The sequence below is a fragment of the Crotalus tigris genome, unplaced genomic scaffold (assembly GCF_016545835.1).
Source record: "Crotalus tigris isolate CLP2741 ecotype Arizona unplaced genomic scaffold, ASM1654583v1 scf7180000020265.513298, whole genome shotgun sequence".
Taxonomy (NCBI): Eukaryota; Metazoa; Chordata; class Lepidosauria; order Squamata; family Viperidae; genus Crotalus; species Crotalus tigris.
The window spans coordinates 354,541-369,678 of NW_024097936.1; the positions used below are offsets into that span (position 1 = coordinate 354,541).

The following is a 15,138-nucleotide window of genomic DNA, read 5'->3' on the forward strand; positions in this document are numbered from 1 at the left end:
GTGTCTCCTTAGCATGCCCATTCTAGACTCACGGAAATCGCCAAGGATGTTATCTTTCAATTTCAAAATGCTGATGTCAGAAAAGCAGAAAATGGTTTGAAGACCTAGAGTTAAGGAAAACTAGAATCTTTATGACTTCAATCATACTGCAAACTGGCTAATGTGCTGTTGAAGACTAAATCAGTTCCTCATCATCAAAGGAATGAAAGTAAAAACACTTTCAAGTAAGGACCAACGCTCCTTCTCTTTTCTGCCATTCCCTGAGCAGAAAAAGAATGTTTTTTTCAGCTTTTCCCAAACCAAGTAGAAATTTATGAGCCATAATACAAGTATATGACTGAATTGCAAATACATGTAACAGTGATATTTTAAAATGTTTACATATTTCTTAGTAAAGGTACAAATATTATACTTCAAGTTATATTTTTAAGTCATTTTTGACTGCTAGAAACTATCCCTACAGTTTTCAATAGTTCCCCATTTCAATATCTCCAATAAAGTTTATTTTGGTCCTCGCATGACCATGATCTAACATTAGTCATAAAGCTATTTCTCTTTTCCCCTGATGAAATAACAAATGTACTTGGGAGAGCCAGAATATTCTGTCAAAAAATTCTGTTAGAGAAAAGCCACAGAAAAAGGATGACTAGATTAGAGGTAAAAATCTACCAAAAACTTACTTTTGTTTTTTAGAAAAGAAGACAAGGGACAGCATCACTATTAGGCCAACTATTCCAAAGGCCATAACCAAAGGCCAAGGAATTTGGAATTCTGGAATAAAACAAAGAAACAATTAAAATGTGCCATTTGCATCACCTCCCAGTTTTGTTTGTATTTCTTTGATCAACAACTTGCTGTTTCATGCTTGTTTAGAAAATATTTGTTTGTGATGTGTAGATTTCCCATATATGGCATCTTCCTAGTAAGTCAACTAGGTCCTTCTTATTTAGCTCTCCCTACTTTGCTCCAGATAAATTGCATTTCAATGCCTACAATTTTCCAGTGATTATGCTATCTGGGTATTAAAGTCCAACACCATTGGGACAGAAGCATGCTGTAAGCAACATTCCTTTTATAAACCCACAAGATGTTACAATGCACTACAAAAGGAATGATACTTATGGTACAATGATGCTTTTGACATCTGCCTTCCTTTTTCCTCCCTGATTTGAATGTAACCGGATTGGGAAAAGCTGATCTAACTGAATTCCAATAATACATTTCTAATCCAGTTAGTAACAGTGATGGACATTTCTTCTCTGCTGTAAGAAATAATACCATTTGCTTATTCATATTCACTGGGGCTTTTCAGTTTTTTACAGTATTTGCTTGGAATTCAAATTCATTTCATGCAACAGCAGCAATATCAGCCCACCAAAGCACGGATATCCGATAATGAGACAATACTGGCTATTTAATAAAGTTCCTCAATCTAACCATTCAGCTTCTAAAGTTTCAGTTTTCAGAGTTTCTCTTGTTTTTTCAAGTCAATTTTACGTTGGAGAGTGATATATCCAGGAGTGATTCAACATTAGTTCTCTAATGAGAACTCCCAAAATATATTCTCAGATGCTCTTGCAAGTTTCAAAAGTTGGAATTTAAATGTATTTTGAAAGCATCATTGTGAGGAACAGGGGGAGTGATATTGATTTTTGACATGTTTGTTGTTTTACATTTTTGTTGTACACCACCCAGAGTCTCTTCTTGTGAGATGGACAGCCATATAAATTTGCTAGCAAGCAAGCTAGCTAGCTAGCTAGCTGGATACAACATATCTACCTGTGTAAACAAAACCCTCTGCCCATATGTTTATATCAGACATGGGCATTCTACAGCCTGCAAGCACATCTGGCCCTTTGCCTTTGGGCAGCATCAGCCCTATTAGTTTGGCTCTCCACAACAGTTCCAGTTTCCCTTTTGGCCCCTTGGGAAAATGAATTGCCCACCCCTGGTTTACATGATAGCTTCTGTCAGTCCTCCCAAGCGAAGCAGAGGGGAAATACGACTAGATGAGCTAAATCAACTTTATTATACAGCTGTATCAAAAGAATCTTACAAGTCTGAAAGAACAAATCTCTTGCCATCATTTTTAACAGCATGATGATTTACAGCAGGTTCTTTCTAAGTTTTTTTTTTTATCTGGCCGTTAAACTACTAGGGGCTTCTTCCTCTGAGAACTGATCGTTCCCTAGATAGCATCTCTTCCCCTCGTCTTCAAGGTCATTCTCACATAACATTACAGCTTCTTTTCACCAGTGCTCTCAATTCAGTTGCTAGCACAAATGGGATAAAAAGCATGGCTAAAATTTCTGTGAATGGTTTCTGTTCCCATGGGAAAGTTGGGTTCAGAAGAAGTTTACACACAAATCCTCAAGCATCTCATGCTTAATGAACCATATGGGCATACAGCAATTTGTAGTGAGTTCCAATGTGAGGTGTTAAGGAAATATTTTGAAGGCAACATCATAGAAGATGTTTTTCTCACCTTCCGCACATGGCACCAGTCCTTTTAAATCAAATGACACATACAGCACTTCACTGAATTCACCATAAACTCCAGGTATTCCTTTTGCTCGAACCCGTATCTCATAGTCTTGGCATGTCTTTAAAGAATATACTGGAACTTCGGTGGCACGTTTTGGATCCAGCTGTAATAATACATTGAATCTCCTCAACTGATTGTTGCTACTCATAAGCAAAAGCATTCTTTAAACATAAAACTATTCAAGGAGGCAGAATTAGGATCTGATTGTTTTGAGATTCTAGAACAATCTTTCTTAAATTTAACCTGATTCTTTCCAGATATGATAGTTTTCAATTCCCAGAATCCTTAATTACATGTAAGAAAAAAAAACACCTGGGAAATATTTATCATGTATTAAGTTGAATATTACCTCAATCTGTATTGTGCATTAGAGCTAATGTATCAGCAAGTGGTTCTAATAGTTTTCAACTTTTTAATCAAGGAATTGAATGAGGGTTGAGTGGACACTGAAGAATTTTGCAGGTGATACAAAACTGGAAAGGTTGACTTTAGAAGAAAAAAAGAGATAGTTTGAATGACAGGTTGAAATGGAGAGAAATTTATAGGGAGAAATTCTGCATCTAGCTAAGAAAAATGTAGGGCACAAATATGGGATGGGACAGACATGGCTCATAAAGGTAAATGTAAAAGGGTTTGGGGATGCCATCGTTGATTTCAAGTTAACATGAGCCAGAGGTGAGATGTAACTGCAAATAAGTCAAATGATATCTTGAGATGCATTTAGAAGCATAGAAATCAGTTCACGGAAAATAATTTTGCCACTCTACTCTGCCTTGGACAGATCCCACTTGGAATACTATATCTGGTTCTGGACATTACAATTCATAAAAGGCAGTGACAAATTGGAGTGAGCTGGGAAGAGGGCTACTGAAAAGGTGAAGGTCATAGAAACAAGCCCTATGAGGAAGAGTTAAAGGCTTTGGATATGTCTAGACTATACAAGAGACTGAGGAGAGATATGATAGCTGTCTTAAAATATCTGAAGTGTTGTAATGTAGAAAAGGAAGTGGACTTATTCTTTGTCACCTTAGAGAGCAAGATGCAAACTAGCATGTTAAAACTGTAAGGAAGCAGATTCAAGCTAAACATCAGGATGACTGTAGAACACGATACCATATGGTGACATTTCCTTCACCACAAGTCTTCAAAGAAATTGTGGGATCAACTGTCAAGAGATGTTCTACTGGATCCTCTGAGCAATGTTTGGATTAGATGACCCCAAGATCCCTCTTAACTCTATGAATCTATATACTGTAAGTATATACACTAATATATTACACTAATGCTTAAATGTGAAGCCACTTTTTTTAAGGCAGGCTGTGAACTTGATTGTACAAGTTTATTTTCTGGACTACATGGTTGAAGTGTATATTGTTGATGTCATAAAATGCTTATTTTTCAAGTTCAAGCTGTGCTTTGGCCTTATCCATATGCAAGAAGGATGTAGAGAAGCAGAGGGGAAAACATCAGAGGTCTAATAATAGTGGAATCTCCATTTATGAATATTAAATACTGGATACATGAGACAAGGGATGAAAACACAGTATGAGAAATAGAGATATCCAGAATTGTGGAAGTATTAAATTTTGTTGCTAGCTCCACTTGCAATATACATTACATAGCAAAATTGAGTGTGTTTTATAGAGCCTATGAGCATATAACTCACTGACCTGCAACTGTGCAGATGTACCTATGGTACTGGTTTCAAAGTATTTCCCAAAATGTAAATTACAAGCTTTTAAGCTTTTGCAGATCCCTGATGTTTATCTCTCATTCCCAATACCCCTGGATGGCCCTGGTTGGGGAAAGTCTCTAAGTTTTGCTCTTGCAATACATACTTCATGCCACTCTGTTGCATTGACGTCTTTATACTGAAGCTGATAGAATGGTATGAGCCATCCATTGTCAACATCTGCAGAGGGTGGAGGCTTCCAAGTAACCTGAACATCAGTATAGACGCCACTTGGGCTGGTGTTTAGCACTGTCCAGTTCAGCCCAACTGGAGGATCTGGAATTACTGTGATTTAAACACATTTTTCACAGAGTTAATCAAAATGTAAAAGAAAAGGTCATCTAACAGTATACCTTGTCCATCCATTCATCCCTCCCCATCAACACACATTATAAATACACACAGTGTTATTTTGAAAAGACTGATTGTATACTTTAAAATACTTAAAATATTTGATGCACAAATTGAATCTGTATTGTGAAATTGTGTTGAAGAGGGGTAGTTCCTATGCATAAAAAGCAGCTTGGGATTCTGACCAGGAGTGATCTTCTAGGGCAGCATGAGGAATAGCATCTGAAAAGTTATTACAATCCATTAACTTTTTCTTAATGTTCCCCAGGATATGACTGTCACATTTTGGCAGCACAGTTATTGAAAAATGGTACCAATGCATTGTTTTCCAATTTGAGGCAGGACACACATGAACACTGTATCACAAGCCCTAAAATAGTTTTCATACAGTTGAATAAGATGCCACCCTTGTACCTGGGACAGCTCCCTCTCTTCATCATCACCTTATGTAGAGTACTGACCACATCTGCTTCAAGATCTCACATTTAGCTATTTTAATTTTGAATAGGGTCTTGAATTAAGCCACTCTAATGGTGAACAGTGATTTTAGATCTTGCTCTCAGCCTAACACACCTCACAGGATTGTTGTTATGGGAAGACCTACCTAGAACTTACTAGAACCAAACTGAACCTGAACTAAACCTGTTAGACAAGAGCAATGAAGTCATGCTTCTCTATGTTATAAAGAATAGATAGGTAGGAACTGGGAAGCATAAGTGACATCTTCATCCAGTTGCCTCTTGAAAAAGCAGCTTTGGCCTGGATAACTGAGAATCTCCATAGACATTTAGCTATGAACTTTGAGACTTGTGTGTGAAACTTTTGCTCTAGTCTACGAGGCAAAACAGAGGAGATTCATATCAAAAAATTACCTATATCCTCCACCCGGAAATGTTTTTCATCGTATAACTGATCTGCAATGTAAAGCCGAACAGAGTAAGGGACCCAAACGGCGGTGAAGGATATATTGAAGTAACAGCTGTTTTTACCAGAAGTTGTATAATCAGGACAGTCTTTCCATTCTTCCTCCTCATCCAACCTAGAAATGATAAACCAAATAATTAAGGTGGAATTAAAGAACTGGAAAGAGGTAGGTAGAACCTTTCTGATTACCAAGTTGCAATCTTATTGACAAGCTTCTGGCATGGCATCTATTACCCCCATCCTTATGCAGATTCTACTGCATTTGTACTAGATCACTGCCAGTTGGCATTGTCCTGAATTTGTTTGTGTGCTTTGTGATAAACAAAGAGATTGGCTGAATCCACCAGCCTTGCTGCCCTCCCTCTTTGACCCATCATTAATCACATTAATGCAGGAACTGAATAGGGTGACCTGACATCAGGCCTCCATCAAGTATCACTATATTGTTTTGTCTGTCCCTCCTCTCAGATCCCATTCTGTCAAAATACTGCAGGTTCATTAGACCATTATCTATTTGAACTTTGGACACTATTGGGCAAATTATCATTGCCAGCTAGAGCAGTCTACTGCCCTTGTGCAAATCCGATGAGTTTCCAATGTTGCATTGGTACCACAACAGAATGATGGCAGAAGAGGCTAATGAGGGGCAAGAAGGAATCGGATGTGCCCATAACAACCTGAAAAAAACAATAAACTTCTTTGTTTACTTCTCCTGGTACTCAGCACACTTTAGTAGAATGTTTTTAGATATCTTATAACTGTCCTTGAACAGTGTTGGAATAAGGGGGAAAACTAATAAGCAAAAAAGCATTATTTGAGTAACATAACACTGTTAGAGATACTGACCATCTTAGCACTTATTATATTAATTTTTGTTTAAAAAGAGGAAGGGGAAACCTGTGGCCAGCCCAGAGAACCACAAGTGTGGCTGGGTATAAAGCTTCCTGTTTTCCATTTTTGTGATTTTCCAATTTCTAGTATCTCACATTTGCTTCTGGAAAGATGTATTATGTTAGAAAGGAAAAGAGAGGGTTGAACCAATATATATGAATATGTTCTTCATTCTGGAAAAATGCCTCATCAACCTCTCTGTTTACTTATTGCTAAATGAGGTAGCAATATTTTGAATGAGAAAAAGAGGGTATTCTTATTTTTTTAAGGCTTCACAATAGGAATGCCAATAGAGATGACAACAAAAGACACTATATACAAAATGTACGATAATGACACGGCTAAACCTGTCAGGTATTGTTCAGATTATGTGTAAACATGAAGTGCACTCTAATCATGTTCCAAAGCAACCTGCCCAACAATTTCAACTGGCAGGATCTAAGAACAGTTGCCTCCATCCTTTAGAATATTTTATTCTAAGAGATAAGATGGGCTGCCACTCCTTTGGCCTTTTGGAGTAGTGTTAAGACCTGGCTCTGCCAATTGACATGGCAGGATCAGAGTGTGATGCAACCTTGGGGATGGCTGGTGGCTTAAGGGTACTTCCTCCACCTTGTTAACCCCTTAGCCATGTCAATTTCTTAGCTTTGATTTTTTAAAATTTTTAATTTATAAATTTTAACCTTGATTTTTTAGAAGTCTGGTTTTAACTGTGCTTTTAAGTCATGTTTTTACATTATTTTATGATGTTGTTTGTAAACTACCCAGAGTAATTTAGGTGAGATGGACAGTGTAAAAATCAATCAAACAAACAAACTAATAGGTTTATGTGCTCAAGCCATTCTCTGTTTTACTTCACCATGCTATATGCTCTGAGCTCCCATGATAAAATTGTTACAATTTGCTGGCTTTTTAAAGGGGAAAACATTGCTTTAGTGCCAGAAAAGCTAAAGACAACTGCCTCAGGTATGGGTTGGGTTCAATGAAAATGTGATAACTTTGCATGTGAACCCAACTAAACATCTGAGTATAAAAACCCTGGAAGATATGGATATTACAATATACACTCATGGATCAGCCCATATATGGAGAAGTCAACCCTCAAATTTTTAACCAAAATTCCATGAAAAATGAGACTCATTTTTCATGGAATTTTGGTTAAAAATTTGAGGGCTGACTTCTCCATGTATGGGCTGATCCATGAGTGTATATTGTAATATCCTGAATATTTTGTATGCTTTTCAATATATTCTGAAAGACTTTGTTTTCATGTTTTGTATGAATAAATTTTGTTTTCCCTAACAGATTCCATTCTCACAATTGGCTTATCTGTAGATGTATATGGAATTTGGTGGAACTGAATGATTTGATGGCCACTAGATGGTTCTAAAAAAGAGCATTACAGAAATTCATTAAAAACTACTACCGGTAATTATTATTAGATGCAATAGCCCAGTGGAAAAACAATGTGTCACTGGGATTCCAGAAGCCAGGGATTATAAGCAACAATATTTTAAACTTTATTTAAGAATTTCCTGGAGGCATCTGGTTGCACAAAGTTAGAGGTGGAAAATATATGTTCGGTTTTCTTCATTAGAACTCTTATTTTCTTACAAAGTCTGTTTAACATGTTGCACACCATAACATGGTTAAATTTTTTTTCCCTTGTGTCCGAACAAGCAAGATTAGTCTGGAAGAAAACTACAATCTCCTATTATCCAACCATAACATTAAACTTGGTTGCCATTTAATGTGTCAAACAGAAATTGATCTTCAGATTCTCCATGTCAACAGTTATGACTGGCATAGACTAATAAGTATGAAAAGAAAGATGTGCTCATAACTGTAAGTAGGTCTTTATTTCTGCAGTTTCAAAAAAATGGAATTCATTTTAGATAATATTTTTCAAGGACTTGATTGATTTCTCAGTACCTTTTTGAGTATAGTAGTTGAATTTTTTCCGATTCCAATTTATGAGGAAAATCATCTGTACTCCAGTAACATGAAAATGTTTCCATTTCAGGTGATCGACACTGAATTATATGTGGCTTCCCTGAAGCTGCTGCAGGGAAAGGAAAAGAAAGAAGAAAAGGGGGGGGGGAGGGAGAATAAGAGATGTTCAGAGACAAATAAAATTCAGAAACCTGAGACTTAAACATTACAGGAAGCCTCAGAATTATCTATACAGGTAGTCCTCAACTTACAACAGTTTATTTAGTGCAGTGGTTCTCAACCTGTGGGTCGGGACCCCATTTGGGGTTGAACGACCATTTCATGGGGGTCACCAAACAAGGCTGTCCGCCATTTTTTCCCCCTTTTCTTTGGCCACGCCCCTGGCACCCAGTGATGTATAAGTGGTTGGGGGTCACCACAACATGGGGAACTTTATTATGGGGTCGCGGCATTAGAAAGGTTGAGAACCACTGATTTAGTGACTGTTCAAAGTTACAAATTTTAGGCATATTTTAAACAAGGGTTTAATACTTTTCTAGATTCTCTCTCTCTCTCTCACACACTCACACACACACACACACACACACACACACACACACCACTTATTTCTTCTGCTTCACTACACAACCCCCCCACTACCATTATAGCCTCTTGGCTAAGAGGAAAAACCCTACATCAAACTGGAACAACTAAGGATGACTTTGAGTTATTTCAGATATGAGTTGGGGACAAGATGAAGGTGACATCATGGGGACATTGTAGAAAAAAGAGGCTGTTGGGGCATGTCTGTATCATGGTTATGTTTTAGAGAAAGACTCTTTAATTGAAATATCTTTGTGACATCCAACACTCAAGAAACCTTCTCTGAAAGCTGCACTTATTCTAATCCACCCCCAACCAAAATCACAACCATACCTAAAAACGGTCTAGTGTCAATACATTTTGGGCAACCCTCTCCCAGGCTATTGTTGTCTTCCTGTTGGAAAACTGTGGTTTCTCACTGCTTTTCCATCAGTTTGTATTAGAAAATAAATCTATTAAAGGAAGGAAGGATAGAACAAATGGAGGATAACTTTGGAGCCCTGAGTCTGAAAACTTTGTGTCTCTGTATATCATAATTCATGACTGTAAAATGTGCCCATATTTTCTGAATTCCTCTTTGCCTCAGAACTTATTTTGCTCCATCCTAATATCTTCTCCGTTGATTCAGTACCATTATACAGCAAGTTGCCTAGAGAAAACTACAGTAGTGTGAAAAGAAATGGTGCAAAATAAGATGAATTCTACTACAGTTTGTCAAAGAAATGAAAACAGAAAAGCAGAATATTGTATAAAATAGATTAGAATACTGATACGGAACCCATTGTACATGTAATATACTACTACTATTATCACATTTTGAATGCTGCTATTAATCCCAGGAGGCAACAAAATCAATACTTTCATTATAATCTCCATCTGGAAGGTAACAATAGGACATCTATTTTTATTCTTCATCCCCACAATCCATATATGCTTGCTATATTACGTAAAACTGAAATATATGATACCTGCTTCTCTTTTAAGAAATAACTTTAGATAATGAGAAATGCAATAAAAGCTTAAAATGGCTTGAACAGCTATTATTCACACCTGGAAAAAAGAGAGAAACCAGCACCCAGATACCATCATTGATTTTATATTATGAATGGAAGTCAGCCATTCATATTATTGATCTTAAAATCCCAGCTTAAACATCAAGAAAAGTATATTTCATGATGTAAGCAAAATAAAGCTAAACTTGTATAATAAAAAAAACTTTTAAAAATTCTTTACAGTAAAAGGTTTTGACATTTTTAAAACATTTAGGAAATATTTAGACCAGTAGTCAGTAGAAAGTAATTCACACTAAGTTCCAATGCTATTGGCACTGTTGGTAGAAAAATTATAATCCAACAACACCTGGGAGTTTAAAATTGACAACCACTACATGAATCTTGGTGGTTACATATCTATGAGGATGGACCTCAAGAGATGAATACAGCATGCAGAAAATAGATTAGGGAAAGGTCACTAACATAACCTTTTCTCCAACCATTAAAAGTAAGCACCAGCAGCTTAAAATAGGACAATATGGTTAAAATGCTTAGCACTGACAAGTGACGAAGCTACCACATTTTGTATCATTTGCAACTTCTGGACATTTTTCTATGGGGAATGCATTCCTAGAGTGTAATTTGGAGGTAACTAGGTCATGAAGAAGATGCTAGGAAAGATAACTGGCAGCCAGCCAAAGCAGGTAAAAGATCTCATGACCTTGGAGGTCATCTAGTCCAACCCCCTGCTCAGGCAGGAAACCCTATACCATTTCAGACAAATGGCTGTCCAGTCTCTTCTTAAAAACTTCCAGTGTTGGAGCATTCATCCCTTCTGGGGGCAGGTTGTTGCACTGGTTAATTGTTCTAACTGTCAGGAAGTTTCTCCTTAGTTCTAGGTTGCTTCATTCCTTGATCAGTTTCCATCCATTGCTTCTTGTCCTGCCTTCAGGCACTTTGGAAAATAGCTTGACTCCCTCTTCTTTGTGGCAGCCCCTGAGATATTGGAACACTCCCAATTCCAGCAACCGTTCCTTATATGTTTTAGCCTCGACTCCCCTAATCATCTTTGTTGCTCTTCTCTGTACTCTTTCTAGAGTCTCAACATCTTTTTTATATCGCGGTGACCAAAACTGGATGCAGTATTCCAAGTGTGGCCTTACCAAGGCATTGTAAAGTGGTATTAATACTTCACGTGATCTTGATTCTATCCCTCTGTTAATGCACTGTGTTGGCCTTTTTGGCAGCTGCAGCACACTGCTGGCTCATATTTAAGTGATTGTCCACTAAGACTCCGAGGTCCCTCTCAGTTACTACTATTGAGCAAGGTACCTGCTATACTATACCCGTGCATTTGGTTTTTCTTGCCTAAATGTAGAACCTTACTTTTTTCACCACTGAATTTCATTTTTTGAAATTCAGTGGTGAATTTTCATTTTGGATAGTGCCCAGTGTTCAAGTCTGTCGAAATCCTCCTGTATCTTAAGCCTGTCTTCTGGAGTGTTGGCTATTCCTGCCAGTTTAGTGTCATCTGCAAATTTGATGAGTTCCCATCTATTCCCTTGTCCAAATCGTTGATGAAGATATTGAAGAGCACTGGGCCCAGAACAGAGCCCTGGGGCACCCCACTACATACTTCCCTCCATGTAGATGCGGTTGAATTGAGGACCACACGCTGAGTACGGCGGGTCAGCCAGCTATGGATCTATCTGGTGATGATGCTGTCTAACCCACATTTTTTTATCTTATCAAGTAATAGGTTGTGATCTACTTTATCAAATGCCTTACTGAAGTCCAAGTAATTTATATGCATGGCATTCCTCTGATCCACTAATTTTGTCACTTGGTCAAAGAATGCAATAAGATTTGTCTGGCATGATCTGTTTTTGAGAAACTCATGTTGGCTGTTAGTAATGACTTTGTTTGCCTCTAGGTGTTCACTGATTCGTTGTTTATCTTTTCCAGAATCTTCCCAGGTATTGAGGTCAGGCTGATAGGTCTGTAATTTCCTGGGTCCATTTTTTTTCCTTTTTTGAAGATGGGAACTACATCAGTTCTTTTCCAGTCTTCCAGTAGTTCCCCAGTGCTCCAGGATCTTTGAAAAATATAGTTCAGTGGTTCTGAGATGACATCTGCAAGTTCCTTGAGAACCTTGGGGTGTAATCCATCTGAACCTGGTGATTTGAACTTGTCTAGCCTGGACAGGTGCTCACTTACCGTTTTCTTGTCTATCTTAACTTGTGTTTCTATTCTGTTTTTTGTGGCACTGTTTTTGGTAGGTTGGTCTGTTTTTTCCCTTTGTGTAAAGACAGATGCAAAAAATGAGTTAAATAGTTCTGCTTTCTCCCTGTTGCTTATCACCTTCTTGCCACTTTCACCCACTAGTGGACCAATCATTTCCTTCACCTTTTTCTTGTTTTTTTACATGTTGAAAGAAGCTTTTTTTGTTATTTTTGACTTTGGTTGCAAGCCTTAGTTCATTTTGAGCCTTAGTTTTCCTCACTTCACCTTTGCAGGCGCGGGCTATTTGCTGAAATTCTGACTTAGTTATGTGCCCCTCTTTCCACTTTCTATACTTGTCCTTTTTATCTTTCAATTTGTCAGAGAGTTCTTTATGCAGCCATGCTGGTTTCTTTTGAGAGCTGTTATTTTTCCTCTTTGTTGGTATTGTGCTAGACTAGGCTTTTATTATCTCATTTTTCAAAATTTCCCAAGCTGCTTGAGTTGTTTTACCCTTGAGGATTCTCATCCATGAAATCCTTCCCAAGCCCTCTCTAAGTTTATTGAAATTAGCTCTCTTAAAGTCCAAGACTCGAATTTGACTGTGTTCTATTGCTTGTGCTTCCTAATGTTGAATTCCAATATTGCATGATCACTTCCTCCCAAGGTACCTGTGGCTTCAACACCTTCTATCATTTCATCTCTGTTAGTGAGAATTAAATCCAAAATGGCTAATCCCCTAGTTCCCTTCTCTACTTTTTTGGGAGACAAAGTTGTCTGCTAGGTTTGCAAGGAATCTGTTTGATCTTCCACTTGGTGTAGAGCTTGTCTCCCAGTTGATGTCAGGGTAGTTAAAATCCCCCATTACTATTGTGATGTGTTTCCTACATACCTTAGTCAGCTGACTAGTAAAAAGTTCATCTATTTCCTCTGTTTGGTTGGGTGGCCTGTAGTATACATCTATGGTAATGTCATTTCCCCCCCTTTTATATTGACCCAAATGCATTCAAGACAGGTTTCATGATTGTTGTGCTCTATTTCTGTAGAGATGTAATTGTTTCTTATATAGAGAGCAACTCCGCCTCCTCTTTTATTTGGTCTGTTTCTTTTAAATAATTTAAATCCCTCTAGCTGTGTGTTCCATTTGTGGGTTTCATTCCACCATGTTTCCGTAATGGCAACAATATCATATCTGGCCCCAATAATCTGAATTTCTAGTTCACCCTGTTTGCTGTTCATACTCTGTGCATTGGTGTATAGACATTTGAGTCCTTTATGACTGACCCTGTGTTTATTTTCTATGTAACCTGTGTGCTGCCTGAGTTCCCCTATTGTTTTACCACCTATTTGGTTAGTGCACTTTGTGTGGCACTCACTATTAGAAGCTTGATTTGCTTGACAGCAAGGTTGATATTCTTGTCCACACACACATCTGTGTTACATGCACTGATAGTCCTATAATTTTTAGATTGCCGGGGACAGGGATGTTCTGTATCAATTAACTCACTGTCCCCACTGTTTAGCTGGAAATTTAGATACTCTACTTTGACTGAGTTAGAAACATAGAAGTTACGCTTATCTGGATTACTTTTGTACTCTAGCAATAATGATCAGAGAAATCAGTGGTGATTTACAAGATGAGTTCCTTAGACTATGCTCAAGCATAGAAGCAATGGGTCTCCGTTATATGTTTCCATATGGAAAAGTGATTCTATCCATTAATTATCATGTAATGGCTATTGCATTGATTGGTATCATAATCTATACATTTTCGGGTTTAATGAATTGTTGCACCCCTACAGGTGAGAGGGATGAAAAAATGATTAAAAATACATTTCCAAATACATGTTCAAAATAAGCATAAGCCTTGTTAAGACCAGACTGATATGCTGCTCTTCAAAATTAAGGCAACAGAAAATATCCTCAGAAATTGGCAGCTTACACTCCCTTACAATTCCAAGGACAGAAACAAAGCTTTTAATTTATTTTGACCACGGATTTTTGCTACAGTCTGAAATCTGGACAAGTAGCCAAGTCAGTAGCACTGAAACACTGCACAATTAGCAGGCATAATTTAGAAAGCAAACATTCCATTTCCCCCATGAGGTTATCTTAGGATCATCACAATGTTCTTTCCCACTCTCTTACAGTTAGGGCCCAACAGACTAATCATATAAAATCATGACACAGAAAACAATTTATAAGCCAAGCCTTCGCAAGAAACACAACTCACCCAGCTTTTATGTAGTTTAGGACTTACAGACTACAATACCTGATGATATAGCTAGCAAGTGTTGGTTAAAGAAGATCTCAGATTCCATGTACTACAAATGGAATTTTAAATTCCTCTTTGAGGGAGATGAATGGTTTAAAAACATGAAATAAAAAATAAATAAATAAAAATAAAATAAAATTTCTGAAGGAGAGCAATAAGCAACATAAAGTCTCCCTTTACAAATGTGCTGGTTGAAAAGAAAACCCGAAAATGCAGTAAGTAGTAAGTCATGTTGAAGGTCAAGAATTTTGAGAATATTTAAACATACCCTTCATGACAAAATGTATTAGTTTGTCAATGATTTTCCCAAATTTTTTGACAGGTCAGATTTTGCAGACCAATTAGTTATATGAATGTAACATTATCATCCAATGAAAAAAATACATCTTGTAAGAAATAAAAATAGTCTTACTGGAACAATGTTCTTTCCCACTCTCTTACAGTCTTAACCTAGAACACTTTCTTGGATCAACGATACGTTAGCAAACTACAAACATCCCAGATCAAAATTCATCCACATCTACAAACTGAATAATGCTATTTTGTCATTTTGTGACAACTTTGGCTTTTTTGAGTTTGCATAAATGGAAGGAAGCTTATCTTCCTGATGATAATTTATCTTTATCAGATTATCTATTTTTTAAATTAAATTCCAAAAATGAGTTAGAGCAAT

The 15,138-nt window shown here is 37.3% G+C and overlaps 1 protein-coding gene across 13 annotated transcripts in view; it reads right to left on the reverse strand.

Moving 5' to 3' along the window:
* Positions 1–15,138, reverse strand: part of GHR (growth hormone receptor) — a 137,906-nt gene that overhangs the window by 24,811 nt on the left and 97,957 nt on the right. For 9 of the 13 annotated variants that reach the window (XM_039366364.1, XM_039366366.1, XM_039366367.1 and 6 more), the window contains 5 exons: positions 8,376–8,505; positions 5,501–5,667; positions 4,384–4,562; positions 2,486–2,648; positions 681–771 (listed from right to left, as the gene is read on the reverse strand). In XM_039366364.1, the coding sequence (XP_039222298.1) occupies positions 681–771; positions 2,486–2,648; positions 4,384–4,562; positions 5,501–5,667; positions 8,376–8,505 (730 nt within the window). The remainder of the gene's footprint in view (positions 1–680; positions 772–2,485; positions 2,649–4,383; positions 4,563–5,500; positions 5,668–8,375; positions 8,506–15,138) is intronic. The other 4 variants (XM_039366361.1, XM_039366360.1, XM_039366363.1 and 1 more) reach the window with 1 other exon arrangement.